General features: G+C 48.1%; 1 protein-coding gene across 5 annotated transcripts in view; it reads right to left on the bottom strand.

Moving 5' to 3' along the window:
- The window catches only part of RECQL4 (RecQ like helicase 4), a 314021-nt gene that overhangs the window by 196542 nt on the left and 100169 nt on the right, over positions 1 to 17310 (bottom strand). For all 5 annotated transcript variants that reach the window (XM_083171422.1, XM_083171418.1, XM_083171421.1 and 2 more), the window contains exon 5: positions 11019 to 11156. In XM_083171422.1, coding sequence (XP_083027548.1) covers positions 11019 to 11156 — 138 coding nt within the window. The remainder of the gene's footprint in view (positions 1 to 11018; positions 11157 to 17310) is intronic.

Genomic DNA, 17310 nt, shown 5'->3' on the forward strand with positions numbered 1-17310 from the left:
ACTTTGTATCAATCTTATATTGGTATGTAGTTCTTATTTGTAACCACTTCTTTCACAATGGTATTGAGAGGTATTCCTCTATATTATCTGCATGTGAGGTGGTGTAAAACTTTCTTGCTTGTTTAATAAATCACAGTTAGTACTTTGCAATCATAAATGATCATTTGAAAAACATATATATATGTAATTATTCCGGTTTTTATTATATATCTGATATTAGTCTGCCCCTTTATGGGGTTTCTGCCTGGACCTGCAGTAAACCTTTTTGGGGTCCTAAATCAATTATATATGCGACCAGAGGATTGCACTAGGGTATATTTAGGCTAATTAACTACTTTCTCATTCTCATGTTGTATTGCTGATATCCCTTAGTAGGAGTTTTTCTGCCCTCATCGATCGGCAGTCTCCCTCCTTAAATTATAACATTGCTTGAGATCACTGCATAATTATAGCATAAGTATAAATACATTTGCACACAGACATTGACCCTAGCTCTACACGTCCGACACGTGTTTCAACTATCTAAAGTCTTTTTCAAGGGTAAAGTCCGTTGAGGATGAAACACGTTGGGGCGTGGCCTAGCGTCGACCTGCTGTGTGAGTGTAACCTCTCCGCCACCCTGTGAGATTCACAGATCCACGCTGTTAAACACTGCGGTTGTGATAACCGTTAGTAAGGGAACGTTACCCATTGCTTTTATATGTTCCTAAAAGCTCTTTTATGAGAATAAAATGACATTACATATTGCACTATGGAGCGCTCCTTTGCTTGCTTTTTAGATTGATTGACCTCCAGATTCCGGGTGTCTATTCAGGAGCTGCCGGTCACATACCGACCAGAGTGCATGAGATTGGAATTTGGAGATAGATATAGATAGATAGATATATATACACACATATACATACATATATACACACACACATATACATACACACATATACACACACACACACATTACCTAATTTTTTTTTTTAAAGGTTTCGGTTCTGATTACAGCGTATTACAGGAATTTAGACATTTTATGATACTGGTCATACAATAAAGACATCTAGTGGCATCTCTTGTTACTACATCTATTTTACTATATGGTTGACTAATTGCGATTGCTTCAATACTTACTCAAAAATATATAAACAATACTAATTTAAATAACAAGAGTTATGGTAGACCTACAGTACCTTAGGTTAACTCTCTTTCTTAGAGGTCCATGATAACCAAAGGGTGACATCAGGGTTGTAGGCGGATCCAGAGGACTGTGACACCAATCAGTGAAGCTTTCAAAGTTTCCCAGGATGCCTGTTCCCTCCCCCCTATAACCCCTCCTCCATGCTCAACTCCTCAGTTTTGTTAGTTAGCCAGCCGTTAGCAGGAAGCGGAGAAGGAAGAGGAAAGATAGAATCAGACATACCTATATTGTACGAAGACATGACTAAGGTCGTCAAAGGTCACAGTGTAGCATACCACACAGGTATACCTCAGGCCGAATTTAGGGTGGGTGCCCTGTGGTTTTCTTCTTTAGGTTCCATGGTTCCCACATGGTTCTCAAAGCCGTAATTAAGGAAGGGAATTTGCCTGAGGTGTCACAAGTACCCAACGACCAAATCCTGGGAGGCGAATGTGTCAAATACATAGAACTTAATGAACAGACAACCATGTTGCAGCCATACACCATTGTTCGAAGGAAGAATACCAGTGGGCGCCTTATGCACACAAATATAACAATTTATTGAATGGACATAACATATAAAAATTTTTAAAACTAATTGGACACAGAATATACACACAGAAAAAATTAATTGATTATAGGGTAAAAAACATGTGCAATAATAAAGTGCTGATTCAATTTGGTATATAATTACCAAGTCCCGGTGTGTGTTTTTCATATGCGCATATGAAGTCAGGTACTGGTGTCCCGATATAGAAGGTAAAAATACCAGCGCTCTGTGGGAGTGAATGAATATTGTAGGATCTCCCAACAGGGTTTTTGTAATCCACAAAGGATGTTCCTTACAGGGCTTTGTAGCAGCAGGCAAAAATTGCAGAGTCGATGCAGTCAACCCTTTTTGTGTCGATGGAGACGACAGCCGCAAATCTAACTTGCAGGTAAGATATCTTCAGCAGATCCCAGTTCGGGTAGATAACTGCGCCAATCCGCCACACGCCTAACAGTGTTGGAAGGTAACAGAGCAGCTGCACCGGCCGGCGAGCCAAGTGCAAGCCGCTGGACACTGTGGCGGGCGGAGACTACCTTGTATGTGGGTCTCGTGCGCTCTGCTGAGATCGTAGCAGCCGTGTGCCGCAAGATGGTAGGGTGCCTGTGTGTCGTCTTCAGGGACACTCCGCTGTTGCGCTTGTGAGGTAGTGACAGGGACCAAGGTGTACTGAATATCGTGGAGCTCAAATGAATGAGAAGTTCCTCCAGGTCCACTGTCTCAATGGCGGCAACAGGAATTCCTATTCAAGACGCGTTTCGCCGCGCTACGGCTGCTTTTTCAATTGTTCGGCAGACGCTCCATGACGGACCTACCGCTATGGTGGAATGTGCCTTTATTGACAAAGGTATGGGAAGATTAGCCTGCTGGTAGGCCAGTTGAATTGCCATGCGAATCCAGCGAGCAAGCCTCTGCTTGTTCACTGGCCAACCCTTTTTGTGGAATCCATAGAGCACAAAGAGAGAGTCTGATTTTCTGACAGTAGCAATGTAATCCAGATAAATGGTCAGAGCCCTGACCACATCCAGCAGACGTTCGTCTGCAGAGAGCTCCTCCAAATTGAATGCTGGAACCACTATCTCCTGATTGATGTGGAATTTGGAGATTACCTTTGGGAGGTAGGAAGGTCTGGTCCGTAACACCGCCCTATCTGAATGGAATATAAGAAACAGAGGTCTGCAAGAGAGAACCGACAAATCCGACACCCCGTCTGGCGGATGCGATTGCCAAAAGAAATACAGTTTTAGCTGTGAGACACTTATATTCTACGGTTTGTAATGGCTCGAAAGGAGACTTAGCCAGAGCCTGTAATACAAAAGACAAGTCCCATGGTGTTCTAGGAGGAACATATGGTGGTTAAATACGTATAACACCCTCGAGGAATGTACATATATATCTGGAAGGAATGCTATCTTTCTTTGGACCAAACGGATAAGGCCGATATATGCACTTTAAGAGAGGCTAGCCATAAACCAATATCTAGCCCCCTTTGAAGGAAGGCCAGAATTCTGGCAATCTCAAAGACTTCAGGGTCATACCATGAAAACTAAGTGTGCCAAACCGGGTGGTAAATTCTGGCAGATGCTGGTTTGCGTGCCTGAATCATAGTCCTGACAAACTTGTCAGAAAACCCTGGTCTTTTAATAAGGCAATCTCAAGCGCCATACCGTTAAAGACAGGCGCCAAAGGTTGGGATGCAGACCATGCCCCTGACTGAGCAAATCCGACCATGTAGGCAATTGGTATAGTGCAGGGCTGGGCAACACCGGCCCTCCAGATGTTGATGAACTACACATCCCAGCATGCCTTGAATCAGTTTCAGCATGGCCACATAGCAAAACTAATGTAGTTCATTAACATCTGGAGGGACGGTGTTGTCCAGCCCTGGTATAGTGGCTGAAATGACATCTGTTGAAGATCCACATACCAATGCCGACGCGACCAGGCCGGGGCTATCAGAATGAAATCCCTGCCTTCCTGTTTGAATTTCCAGAGTACTCTGGGTATCATTGATATTGGAGGAAAAACATATGGAAGATGATAATTCCATTGTACAGACTTAGCATCCGTGAAGCTGGCTTGAGGATCCCTGGACCGTGACACTGTTGTTGTTTCGGGACACCATTAGATCCGCGTCCGGAAGGCCCCAACGTTTCACAAGAAGGGAAAAGACCTTGGGGTGGAGTGACCACTCTACCAGATGAATGTCCAGATGACTTAGGAAGTCTGCCTCCCAATTTAGTACTCCTGCAATGAAAACCCAGGTGTTGCTCTGCCCAGATCAACATTTTGGATACTTCCCGCAAGGCTGCTGCACTGCGTGTGCCCCCTTGGCGGTTTATGTATGCCACTGCTTGGAGGGGCTTTCCCTGTAGGAGATCCTGTGAACGAATAAGGGCGTTGTACACTGCCCAAAGCTCCAGTACATTGATAGATAGTAGAGTTTCCGGAATGGATCATATGCCTTGCAAGGACCGGGATTCTACTACCGCCCCCCAGCCTCGAAGGCTGGTGTCGGTAGTGAGGAGAGTCCATTCTGTTAACCAAAATGGACGACCTTGGATTAGATGAGCTGTTTGAAGCCACCATTGTAGGAATATTCGAACTTCCTGCGTCAACGTGAGAAATGTGGATCTGATTTGGTGATGTTGTCAGTCCCATTTCGGCAGTATGAGGCGTTGTAGGTGGCATGAATTGCACCCACTCGACCATGTTGAAGGTTGACACCATTAGGCCCAGGACTCTCATTGCAGAGTGTACCAAAACTTTGGGACTCTGTAGGAATAGTCAAATCCATTGTTGTAACGAGAGACACTTGTCCGTTGGAATTGACAGTTTCAAGGTCTGCATATACAGAAGTGCTCCTAAGTGTAGCATTCCCAATTTAGGAGCCAGCCATGTTGTTGGAGGACACTGATTGTTATTTGCAAATGAGTCAGTAGTACCTTCTGTGATTTGGCTACCAGGAGTAAATCATCCAAGTATAAGAATACTTGGATCCCCTGGTGATGCAGGCAGTCCGCCATTACTGCCATGATTTTTTATAAAAACCCATGGGAGCAGTGGCCAGGCCAAATGGAAGAGCCAGGAATTGAAAATGGCGGGCCTGAATGGCGAATCGGAGATATTTCTGGTGTGCTGGGAGGATAGGGACATGTAGATAAGCGTCCCAAATGTCCAGGGAGACCATGTAGTCCCTTAGTTCCAATGCCAGAATCTCCATCTGGAACTTTGGGACTTTTACCACCTTGTTTAGTGACTTTAGATTTAAGATGGGCCTGTAAGTCCTGTTTGGTTTTGGGACTAGGAAAAGGATGGAGTAGAATCCAAGCCCCCGCTGGTGTTGAGGAACTGGAATAATGACCTGGGATTGTAGAAGCAAGGTCAGAATCTTGAGTATTTGTTCCACTTTGTGCGGATTGTGAGGGAGACCAATGTAAAATAACTTTTGTGGGGGGGGGGGGGGGGTTCTTTTGAACAAAATGGAGTAACCTTTTGACACAACTTCTCTCACCCAGGTGTCTGCCAAAGTTGTGGTCCACTGCTGAGCGAAAAGTAGAAGCCTGCCTCCCACTTGGGGGTCCCCCTGCAGGAGGCTCGTCCGTCATGCCGTGGGTTTGTCTGCTTTGGCCGGGGGCTGTCCAGTGGCCCAGGCCTGTATAGGTTTATCCTTGGTTGCCTTGGTGGCAAGGTGAGGCTCTGGGGTAGGAATGACCCCTGGCCTTACCTTGTGGACGAAAGGACCGAAAGGAAGTAGGTTTTCTTCTTTGTGGCAGTGCTGTAGGAAGGCAAGCAGTCTTAGCCACTGCTAGAGAAGCCACAATTTTATTAAGCTCTTCTCCAAATAAATTTTGTCCCTTAAAAAGTGCAAAAGTTCCAGAGTCTTATTAGATTCCAGGGATCCCACTGATCCCTAGCCAAATGACACGACGGGCCTGTACAGAACTAGCACACGCCTTAGCCGCTAGAATTCCAGCATCTGACATGGCTTCCATAATGTAGGAGTCGGCCTGCTAATGTGATGAACATATAACCTGGCACCTTCAGATGCATCCGGAGGAAGTTCCTCCTCCAGAACCTATAACCATGGTAGAATGGCTTTAGCAGCCCAAGCCGCCACTATGGTAGGTCTTTGGACCGCCCCAGCGAAAGTAAAAATGGCCCTGAGGGAATGCTCCAAGCGCCTATCTGTTGGATCCTTCATGGAAGTTCCTGTGGTAAAAGGGAGTACCGATGGCTTAACTAGCCTGGTAACATGGGAATCTACCTGGGGAGGGATTTCCCATGTCTTACAATCCTCTGAAGGCAGAGGATATCTGGATAAAAGTGGTTTTGAAATAGTGGACTTTTTCCCTAACGCTTCCCACTGATCCGTGCGGATCTCTACTAAACAATCCGAATGAGGGAATTGGGCTTTAATGACCTTCTGCTTTTTGAAAATCTCTCTAGTCTTTGCCACTGGTTCAGGCTCCTCAGAGTCAGACAATAACACTAAGCGGATTGCCTTAAGGGCTGGAAATTCCATTGATTCAGCCTGTAATGCTGGGGTCCCATCTGGGAAAATAAGCATCATCCTCTTCCCCATTATCATCCTCCTCATCTCCCATTGTATCATCCTGTGCTTATGGAAGTAAAGGAACAGACGGGGGCCTAGCAGGCTGCATTGTATTAGCCAGCAGTTTTTGCATGGCTACTGTGGTCTGTGCCAAGGTCTGAACAGTGGTCCATAAGGTACCAACCCATGGAGGAGGGGGTTGTACCACAGGTGGTGTAATTATAGGAGGTGGGAGGCGATCCACTAGGGCAGGGCTGGGCAATTGCGGCCCTCCAGATGTTGATGAACTACACATCCCAGGATGCTTTGCATTAGTTTTGCTATGTGGCCATGCTGAAACTGATGCAAGGCATGCTGGGATATGTAGTTCATCAACATCTGGAGGGCCGCAATTGCCCAGCCCTGCACTAGGGTGACCAACAACTGTTGAAAGACTGTCCAGGGAGGCTCTTGAGAAACCACCGTGGCAGAGGGCTGGCCAGAGGGAATATATCCTGAATGACATCCTGCTCAGACAGGCCTGCAGAGCAAGCCTTGCATGACAAGAGCTTGGGAGACTGTCTGAGCACGCCCCCGTTTGGACATAATGAAATAACCCAAAGAGGGGGGAGTAGTATACAATAGGTATAACACTGAGAGGAAAACCTAGAGTGATACACAGACATATGTGACCTGAGAGGATAAACCTCTAAATCTTCCTTAGAAGATAAGAGAAAAACAGGGACAGCCATAGTAACTGACAGAGAAGAAACAGTGCGGCTGTGTGCCTGCGGCACCAGACCGTGCACACAGAGTAGACGGCTCTGAGCGTGAGCAGCAGGGCGCACACACAGTAGACGGCAGTGACACACAGTGAGTCAGTCAGACTCAGCCACACACAGATGGTGCACAGTAGACCGCCGGGCTGCGAGGGTTACTGACAGGCCAGCTAGTACAGGCAGCTGGTGTGCCGAGGCATGGAAGCTCTGGGGCCCTTCAGATTGCTGGGGCCTGTCACACTGTCCTCTTTGACCCCCCCCCCCCTCTCTGTACACAATCACTACAAAAGTAGCTGGCTGAGGCAAATTAATGCCACTGCACCCCGATCAACCACTCTACCCTATGGAGTAAGTGGGATGAAGGTGCCTGTGAAAGCGTTACAGCGTGTGGGCGGTTTCACAGGGGAGACTGTACCCGCACTCTAGGACACTCTGGCTGTGATGCAGAAAATGGCTGCCGGACTCTGAGAGGGCAGGAAGAGAGAGAGAGAGCAGCTTCCTGGGTGGCAGATCTGCGGGAGATTGGCACCCAAAGCTGGGGGAGGTGCTACAAGCTAGGCACCACCCCACCTGTGCTGGTCTTCCCCCACCGGCGCATAGTGAGCCCCTGAAGTGGATAAATCTATCCAGCCTGAGCTCTGGCCCCGGTGGTCTAGTGGAGTCCCTGCTGCAAGCAGCAGTGTCCATCCCAGCTGCTCCGGCCGGTCTTCCCCCAGCGCGCAGCATGACAGCAGTATGCACTCTCATAGAGAGCCTTACTTGCTCCTGAGTTCCGGCGACGCGGTCCGGGGGAGAATGTCCGGCAGTGCTAGGCGCTGAATCTCTCCCCCCGCCAAATACCCCTCTTGACCCTGGTCGTGGAGGAGTTCCAGCAGGAGTGAAGGAGCTGACGCACCACCGTCAGCATGACTGACAGCGGAGGCAGCCCAGCCGCTCAGTGTAAAAATAGAAAATAAAGATAAAAAGTTTCTTACGGTTTACCTCACAGAGGTAATCACTGCTGAGTAACAGTGCTCCAAATTCCTGCTGGCACCGAACAAAAACTGAGGCGCTGAGCATGGAGGCGGGGTTATAGGGGAGAGGGACCAGGCATCCTGGGAAACTTATAAAGCTTAGCTGATTGATGCCACAGTCCTCTGGATCCACTTACAACCCCGATGTCACCCTGTGGGAACCATGGAAGAAGATCTTCTTTTCACCATACTGACTAGGACACATTGATAATCACTTTGTTTCACAATGTCGGTTACTGGTGCCACTATTAGCCTTATGGCTACAGAGTTATCATGGTTGCTCATACAAAGGGGTCTCTGACTGTTCTGACCCTCATTACACGTATGGAGTGTGTAACTATTCAGGCAGCTTAACCAAGCCCATCTTCTCTTAATGCACAATGAAACTTCTGGAACTTAACTTTTATTGATACAGACTGAAATGATTGTCCATATAATGTAGCTGTAATTATCCAGGGTACATCAATGTACATGAGATCATGGGTACACAAATATATATGTACTTGTTGTTGTCATTGTGTGGTAAGAAGATATAAGCCTGTCGGGGTAAGCAGACCTGTAGTAACAACGCTTCTCAGCATCTCATCCCAGATTAACGGAAGCAGTAAGTAAAATGGAGCATTTCACCCTTTGACCTGTCACATGGCAAAAGGCAGCTAGGCATGGGCAAATGAACATAGATCTACAGTACATAGAATAAAGTAGACTTAAGCAGTAGAGTGCAGAACGTACCTAATCACATACATCACTGACAAGATAATAATGCTGTGGATACAGTACACTGACAGAGGGGGAGGTTCCACACTAAAAGGCTGAGATTGAGGATTCTATGGACATGAATCATAGGGCCTTATTCAGATTGCATCGGTACTGCGTGCATTCGCACGCAGTGCCGATGTTGTGCGTCTGCGCATGCGGAGGCGTGTTTCTGCGCATGTGCAGGCGCATGGTGCGTGCACCCATGGCGACCTTTCGGGTCGCCGGATGCATGCACCCATGGCAGCGAGGGGGGGGCGGAGATGGGCAGGGAGCGCCGGGCTGCCCCACTACCATATGGGAACGCCCAGCGTTCCATGGGCGTTTCCATGAGAACGCTGGGCGTTCTCATGGTAATGAGGCAGTGACGCGGGTGTGTGGGGCGGGTAGCTGACATCACCGGATGTCAGCTGCCCGCCCATATCACGCCAGCGTGCACGCAAATGTAATTAACTCAAAAGTCACTTATATAAGCGTGTCACCGACCATCGAATGATGTGGGCGGACACCCCAGCAAAGCGAATGGATGTTTATGCAAAACATCCATTCACTGCTGTGCGGGCGAAGCGGCGGGGGGGCGTGCGTTTGCCGGGTGGGGTTTGGTGGACTCGCAAGGCTGCGAATTCGCAGCCTTGCGAATCAACCTGAATAACCCCCATAGTGTATTATCTGCCTCTTCTACCCTCACACCCATTGCTGGGGAGCTCAATTCAAAATGTTCTCCTGTTCTGTACCACGGAACTAACTCTTCCAGATCAGTTGTGCCCATGATAAAGTCTACAAATTGTAATTTTGGGAAACTTCAATGCGAGTTAGATCAAAGACCATTGAAAAATAAACATACACTTGATTTGGTCCATTATGGTTCTCCATTGGCTTTGCTCCTTTTTGGATTATCACTGTGGTGGTTTATCCCTCCCCCCTCAAGGTTTATTTCATTACCATTGCTTCATCTCTTTGGTGCGGTGACAAAGAAACAGATTCCCTCTTATTACTTTGCCTACTTGACAATGTCTCTTCATTCAGAATACTTTGTTATCTTGCCAAGATAAATTCTACGTAATCTATATTTTCATATATAACTCTACTACGGACTCACAAATGTTGGCTAGATAGGTTACTTTTACAATCCAGTTTTACATTGGTCAGTTTTCTAATTGCAGTAATTTACTCTTCTATGTTTGTGTGACAAAATCATCATCTCTCCATTTATATGAAAGTTTCAGGGACAGGGGGGTAAGGGATATATCCGCACAGGCAGGTGCTATAGCACCAGAGTTACCCCAAACGAGACATTATAAATTGTAGAGCTCAAAGGGGGTGCAGCCAAAGACAGAGAAGAATGTCTTTTTTGTTGGCGCACAAAGGTAGATTGAGAAATGTATGATTTTAAAATTTCATTATCTTTATTGAATTTAATTTTAAACATGTATCAATAAAGATAATGAGATTTTAAAATCATACATTTCTCAATCTACCTTTGTGCGCCAACAAAAAAGACATTCTTCTCTGTCCCTTTTTCTGTTGCTCCATTTATATGAAAATGTTGGACTGAGGGCTGTAACTTGGCGATGATTATATTATTATATTACTACTGTATTTCATCTTTAATACTAACCTCCTAGCCTCTGATATTGAACATCGCTAATATGAAGCATAAATCGGTATATTACACCTTGTTTTTGGTTTATTCTCAGGACGCGGGCTGTGGTTACAGCTCCCGTCCTCCTTTCTGTTGGAAGCATCGCATCCTGTTCAGCCACTGCTATGATATGCATAACACGGTATTTGGTAAATACCTGGGCCATAAATCTCAAATGATTGCATGTATAAATACCTGACTGTACACATGTTTAAGTAAATGATGCCAAAGTTCTTTTCACTTTGTATGGACCAAATGTTAATGTTCTGAATAGTTTCTTTATTTTGAAGCGCTATCTTATTAAGGTTTTATGGGAGTGGTTGCTCCCCTGAGCCTCAGCCCACCTGGGGTGTTGGGCACAGCAATGGTGCCGGTTTGTCTGGCTGGGGAACAGGGGGTGGGGGTATTGCATTTGTGTTCTTCGTTGGTATGGCAACACAGCATCTATGTACGTGTGGTGTGTATAACATGGTTCTTATGGTTTTGCTGCGTTATGTGCTGGCTGTCAATAACATTGGTATATTTTATACACACAAAACACACACATGCAGACACACACACACACATACACACTTGTCTGACCTTTAAAGATCCCCCCAGGTTGCTTTTCAGTTTCATTCCAAAATACTGGGCAGATGTTTTCAGGGAGTCTCGCTCATTTGAAGTCATCTTCTGGGGAACGCTGGAACGATTGAGATGGGTCCCCCAAGAACTGGATTCCTGGAGTTGAATATAGAATTGGGAATAATTAGTGTAAGCAGCCATAAGACTACAACAGAGGCCATAACGGCCGCCACACGATAAGACTAACACACGTGTGACTCCAGCAGAGGCCATACCAGTCGACACATGGTAACACGTGTGACTCCAGCAGAGGCCATACCGGCCGGCACATGGTAAGACTAGTACACGTGTGACTCCAGCAGAGGCCATACAGGTCGGCACATGGTAAGATTAGCACACGTGTGACTCCAGCAGAGGCCATACCAGTCGACACATGGTAACACGTGTGACTCCAGCAGAGGCCATACCGGCCGGCACATGGTAAGACTAGTACACGTGTGACTCCAGCAGAGGCCATACAGGTCGGCACATGGTAAGATTAGCACACGTGTGACTCCAGCAGAGGCCATACCGGCCGGCACATGGTAAGACTAGTACACGTGTGACTCCAGCAGAGGCCATACCGGCCGGCACATGGTAAGACTAGTACACGTGTGACTCCAGCAGAGGCCATACCGGCCAGCACACTGTAAGCCTAGCACACGTGTGACTCCAGCAGAGGCCATACAGGTCGGCACATGGTAAGATTAGCACATGTGTGACTACAGTAGAGGCCATACCAGCTGGCACACGGTACAGATGTTACACATACAGATAACGAGATTTATGTCTTACCTAGTAAATCTCTTTCTTCAAGGACGTCAGGGGCCACAGGCTTTACAATGGGGAGTGGAAGAGAGCACCAGCACCCTAGAGGTTAAACGTCAACTGCCTCCCAGGCAGCCGGTCTCCTCCCCTCCCCTACCCCACCTCCAGGCCAAGGAAGTCAGTATTTTTAACAAGCCAGGGCAGGAGACAAGAGAGAAGGAAGAGAAGCACCACGCAGAAACACATTATGAACACATTAGTACCCTCAACCGAGGAATAATATAAAAAATTAAACATAACTTTAACGTAATTGAAGCAGGCGCGGCAGGGAGGGATCCCTGTGGCCCCTGACGTCCTCGAAGAAAGAGATTTACCTGGTAAGTCCTAAATCTCATTTTCTATTTCGGGAGACTTCAGGCGCCACAGGCTTTACAATGGCACGTCCTAAAGCAGCCACCTAAGGGTGGGGACGCGCCTGTGCCGCAACAACACACTCAGGCCGAGTCCTGGGAGGCAAACGTACCAAAAGCGTCAAAGCGCAAGACAGTATTGGCAGACGACCAAGTCGCCACCTAGCAAATTAGCTCAGCTGTAGCACCGCCCCTAACAGCCCAACACACCCCCACAGACCTAGCGGAATGTGCCCGAATCCTTGCAGGAACCGGGAGGGAGCCGCCCAAATATGCCTGCCAGAGCGAATCCAACAGCTTGCGTAGAGGCGGGCCACCCTCTTATCTGAAAACCATAGAGTACAAAGAGAGAAAGAGTCTATCTAGTGTAACGGCCTAGAACGGAGCACATAGGTGCGCCACAGCCGGACAACGTCCAAGGAGAACCAAGTGGAAGAAACCTCGTACTGACTTAATGCCGGAACAATAATAATGTCCTGGTTGACAGGAAAGCTGGACATCACCTAAGGTAGGTGAGATAGGACGGTACAACGAACCGCCCGGTCATAACGAAAGACCAAGAATAAAGGACTTACAGGACAGAGCTGAGTGCTCAGAGACTCTCCTGGCCAAAGCTATCGCCAACAAGAAAATGATCTTCCAGGCGAGCCAACACAGGTCCACCGACCGCAAGGGCACAAAAGGTGGGCCCTGAAGCCGACAGGACTAGAGAGATCCCTCGGGGCAACCGGGGTAACAAAGGGAGTCCGGATATGCAAGACACCCTGCAAGAATGTGCAGACATCCGTTGACAGGGCCACCCGTTGACGGAACAAAATGTTCAAAGCCAAAATTTTAACCTTTAAAGATTATAAACCCAACCCAGCCTCAAGGCCCTTCAGGACCCTAGCCAGGTAGTAAGTCCTGGAATTTGAAGCATAGAGTTCGATGTTACACCCCCGTTTCCTTACCTTGAGCATGGTGGAGATCACTCTTGAGTGAAAGCCCCTGGGTCCAGGAGGTCTCAACAGCCTCCCCGTCAAAGCGCGGTGCCTCAAAGCCAAGAGATACGCTGACCCTAAGAGAGCCAGCCTGTGCACAGGGGTAAGCTAATAGGAGGAGCTACTGACAGGGGCTGCAGATCCGAAACCCAGATCCGTCTGGGCCAAGGTGGAGCAACCAGAATCAACATGCCGCCCTCCGGCATCAGCTTGCAAGTCATTCGCAAGAGGAGGAAGAATGGAGGAAATGCGCCATAAGTGTAGACGGCCACGGGGCGGACAGGGCGTCTACCAGGCAAGCTCCCCGGTCATAAGACCTGGACCCGCACAGAGGAGATTTGTGGTTATGGCGAGAAGGCAACAAGGCCACCTCGGTTAGGCCCAACCATAGTACCAGCATTTGAAACACCTCCTGATGGAGGGTCAAGTCGTTCGCATCCACGGCTGAGGAAGACGACCACTCTAAATAGGACTCCCAGGATAAAGATCGCAGAAAGAGCAGGGATCCACTTCTTCAGCCCCTGAAAGATGCAGGATGCTTCTGTCATCACTGGCTGACAGCGAGTGCCACCCTGGTGGTTAACATAAGCCACCCTTGTCGCAATGTCTGACTGAACCTGCACCGGGCGACACCTAAGTCAGGGATCCGCCATGCGGAGAGCCCGGAAGACTGTCCTCAGTTTGAGGACAATGATGGAGAGCTGGGCCTCCAGAGTGGTCCAGATACCCTGGAATGACTTTTGACAAGTGACCTCCCCCCAAACACAGAGGCTATCCTCCGTGGCTAGGTGTGTCCACTGATGGATCCCGAAAGGCCATCCCAGTTGTGAGGTTCCATCCCGAAGCCACCCGGAAAGGGGGAGAGGCACTGTTGGAAAGCAGGTGAACTTCTGGGGCCGGAAATTGTGGTAGGGTCCCAACCCCCTGGAGAGAGTCCTCCCCTGTAGAGGGCGGGAATGGAACTGAGCTTATTCTGCCAATACGAAGGCCGACACCACAAACCGCAGGGGCCCCCATGCAGGCATGCACAGACACCCGCCAGGGGGAGAAGAGATGGCTGATCCTGGACTGTAGAGCAGATGGCAATCCCCCAGAAGGAATATCCACTGCTGAACAGTATCTAATGGCTCTGGCCCGTATAAGGAGGAAACCCTCAAGGGGTTTTTGAGTTCGGGCCTTCCAAGAGCGCAAACACCAGTATGTGTGTGCAGCCATGCCGAAGGTGACACTCTGGAGGTGAGCCGCCACCCCCATAGTAAAGTGTCCACTGATGCTCAATAGCTAACACAGTATACTCCTGACAAGCAGAGATATTGTTAAAGCTATGCACATTAAACAGTAAGCTTGTACTAAGCATATATTGCAATGATATAGGGCGGGATGTATTAACATACATCGCCGCCCTTCGCACTGCAGCCGCCGCGATGCTACCGCATATGTACTAACATATGCGGCCAGCATCGGGTTGCGGTAACGGAGACCCCCGCGATACCTGTGATGTGGTCTGCGGGGGTCTCCGTCACCTCCCGGCGGCTGGCAGCATCCCCCTGAGTCTCCTCCTCCCCCCTGAACCCGGATGTCCTCCCGGCTGTCACACCAGGGGGAGGAGGAGATTTTGGAGGACGGGCGCGCGGACGTCGTACGGCGGGAGGCGAAAGAAGCCCATAGGCTTCTATAGGGTATCGCCACCCAGGGGGTGGCGATACCCAGCCTTGCGAAAACGGGGCGGACGGGGATTGATACATAGGAAAATGCCGTAAAACGGGGGTTTTACGGCATTTTCCCTTTAGTAAATCTCGCCCATAGGCAGGCAGCCTATATGGTGCAGATAACACAGCATACCTGTGTGTACTAGGCATGTACTAGGCAAATATTCCAGGGACCTAGATATTTAGCCTATATGGTACTGTTAATACAGCATACCTCTGACAAGCAGAGAGAGTGTTAAAGCTATACACAGTAAGCTTGTAATAGGCACACAAAGCAGTGATATAGACCGCCGGCCTATATGGTACAGCTAACACAGTATACTTCTGACAGGCAGTGATAGTGTTAAAGCTATTTACAGTACACAGGAAGCTTGTATTAGTCATACAATGCTTGTTTTTAGCATAGGCGAATCTAGGGGGTGGTCCGGGGGTTCACAGGACCGCCCATTTTGTAACTGAGGGATGGGGCTTTCCAACGAGCCCAGCCCCGTGTCTCTAGCCCCCTGGGAACCGGAGATACGACCAGGCAAAGCTGGAACGTTTTCCCTATAGGATAACATGGGACCCGCTAATTCCGACCCCCACCCAGTTCAACAGCTGCCAGTTCCCCCTTCGGCATCACTGAAGCTCGAGGTTGATCTCAGTCGTACCCAAATCGCTGGGCCTTCAATCTGATACCAGGCTGGATCCATATGGGTTAATTGGTTCCAGGGATATTGAGGTTAAACCGTTTTTTTTTTTTTTTTTTTTTTTTTCATTTCTTAAATGTAATTTCATGACTGTTTATGTTCTTTGAGGGTAGATTTCTCTGGAACCAAAAAGCCCAGTTTCACAGGACCAAAATCATTCAAAGCCAACTCAAAAGTTCTTTAATATGATACTGGTCTCATGTAAATGGGTCATTTGGTTCCGAAGATATAGTTGCTAGAGAGAAAAAGAATTGCACGGTGGATGCACACCACAATGTATGTCTAAAAATTCTTTTAATTCTTAAAAAATTTCACAAGCCAAGGAAGGAGATTACCCTGTGAGATCCTATATGTTAAAAAATCTGCACAGGACAATTCTCTCCTTTTTATATGGATCAATTAATAAAGGTTACATTTTAATAAAATCCATTTTCTCTGGAATATTTCCCTCTGCTGAAATATTTCTTCTTCTTTGTGGTGTGCATCCACCGTGCAATTCTTTTTCTCTCTAGCAACTATCTCATCCCTATTGCCCAGATAGCACCCATCGCCAAAATATATCAATAAAGGCGAACAGAAGATACTCCCCCAATTATTGAATAAGGGACCAAACTCCAAAAAGCAGTGTGTGCGGACCTCTACCCCTCTCTCCCCCTCCCCCGATATTTAAGGTTCCGAAGATATAGCTGGTTGGTTAAAGGGGGGTAGGGAGAGTGAAGTGGTTGTCTCTCTCCCTCACACCAGAAAATGCAGGGACTAGGCTGGTGTATAAGGTGTCAGCCTGGGAATGTCCCTGCATGATCCTGGGACCATATTCCCAGGTAAATCTCTGCATTCTATTATTTCAAACAGCCGTGACCTGCAGTGCTCTGAATACAGCCGGGCAGCCCCTGCTCTCTGCCCAGCTGTCAATGACTGTCACCCCTGCAGCTTCCACTCCAATTCTTCTTCCCGCTTTCACCTCAGCCTCCCCCCCCCCCATTAATCATGTGGTGCCGGCGCCCGCCGTGCTCCCCCGACGTCACGCACAACAACAGCGCGCGCAATATTTCAAATGTCCACTCGGCTAGAGGGGACACCAGGAGGGGAGTGTGAGCATGCTCTGCGCTGCGCTCTGGTCCTCTCCCCATAGAAGCAGCTGCACCGCTCTCCATCTCTCCCTGCAGCAGCAGCAAAGGCTCATATAAAAATTTACAGTAAGTGGCGGGCATTGCTTAAGGGACGCTACAAGTGGCGTTATGTGGGGGCATTACGCATAATGTGTGGCTTAATGTGTAAGGGGCATTACGGTGTGCAGCATCATGTGTAAGCGGCATTATGTGTGCAGCATCATGTGTAATGGGTACTATGGTGCGCGGCATCATGTGTAATGGGTACTATGGTGTGCGGCATCATGTGTAATGGGTACTATGGTGCCATCAAGCAAGAATCCCCTAGCAATGAGCACGTAGGTAAGCAGCACTTATGTGGCAAATATGTAATGGGCATTACGGTTTGTTATATAGTATGTAATGGACATCATGATGTGTGGCACAATGTGTAATGGGCATTATGGTGTGTGGCCTTATGTGTAATGGGTATTACGGAGTTTGTTAAAATGTGTTATGGGCATTACTGTGTATGGTCTAAAGTGTAATACCACACCCTTTATTTGTGATGCCACGCCTCCTTCCCATGAGGCCACGCCCCTTTTTGCAGCGCAGGTATCCTGCGCA

Source organism: Crinia signifera, chromosome 2 (assembly GCF_055691185.1).
Source record: "Crinia signifera chromosome 2, ASM5569118v1, whole genome shotgun sequence".
In the NCBI taxonomy this organism is placed as follows: Eukaryota; Metazoa; Chordata; class Amphibia; order Anura; family Myobatrachidae; genus Crinia; species Crinia signifera.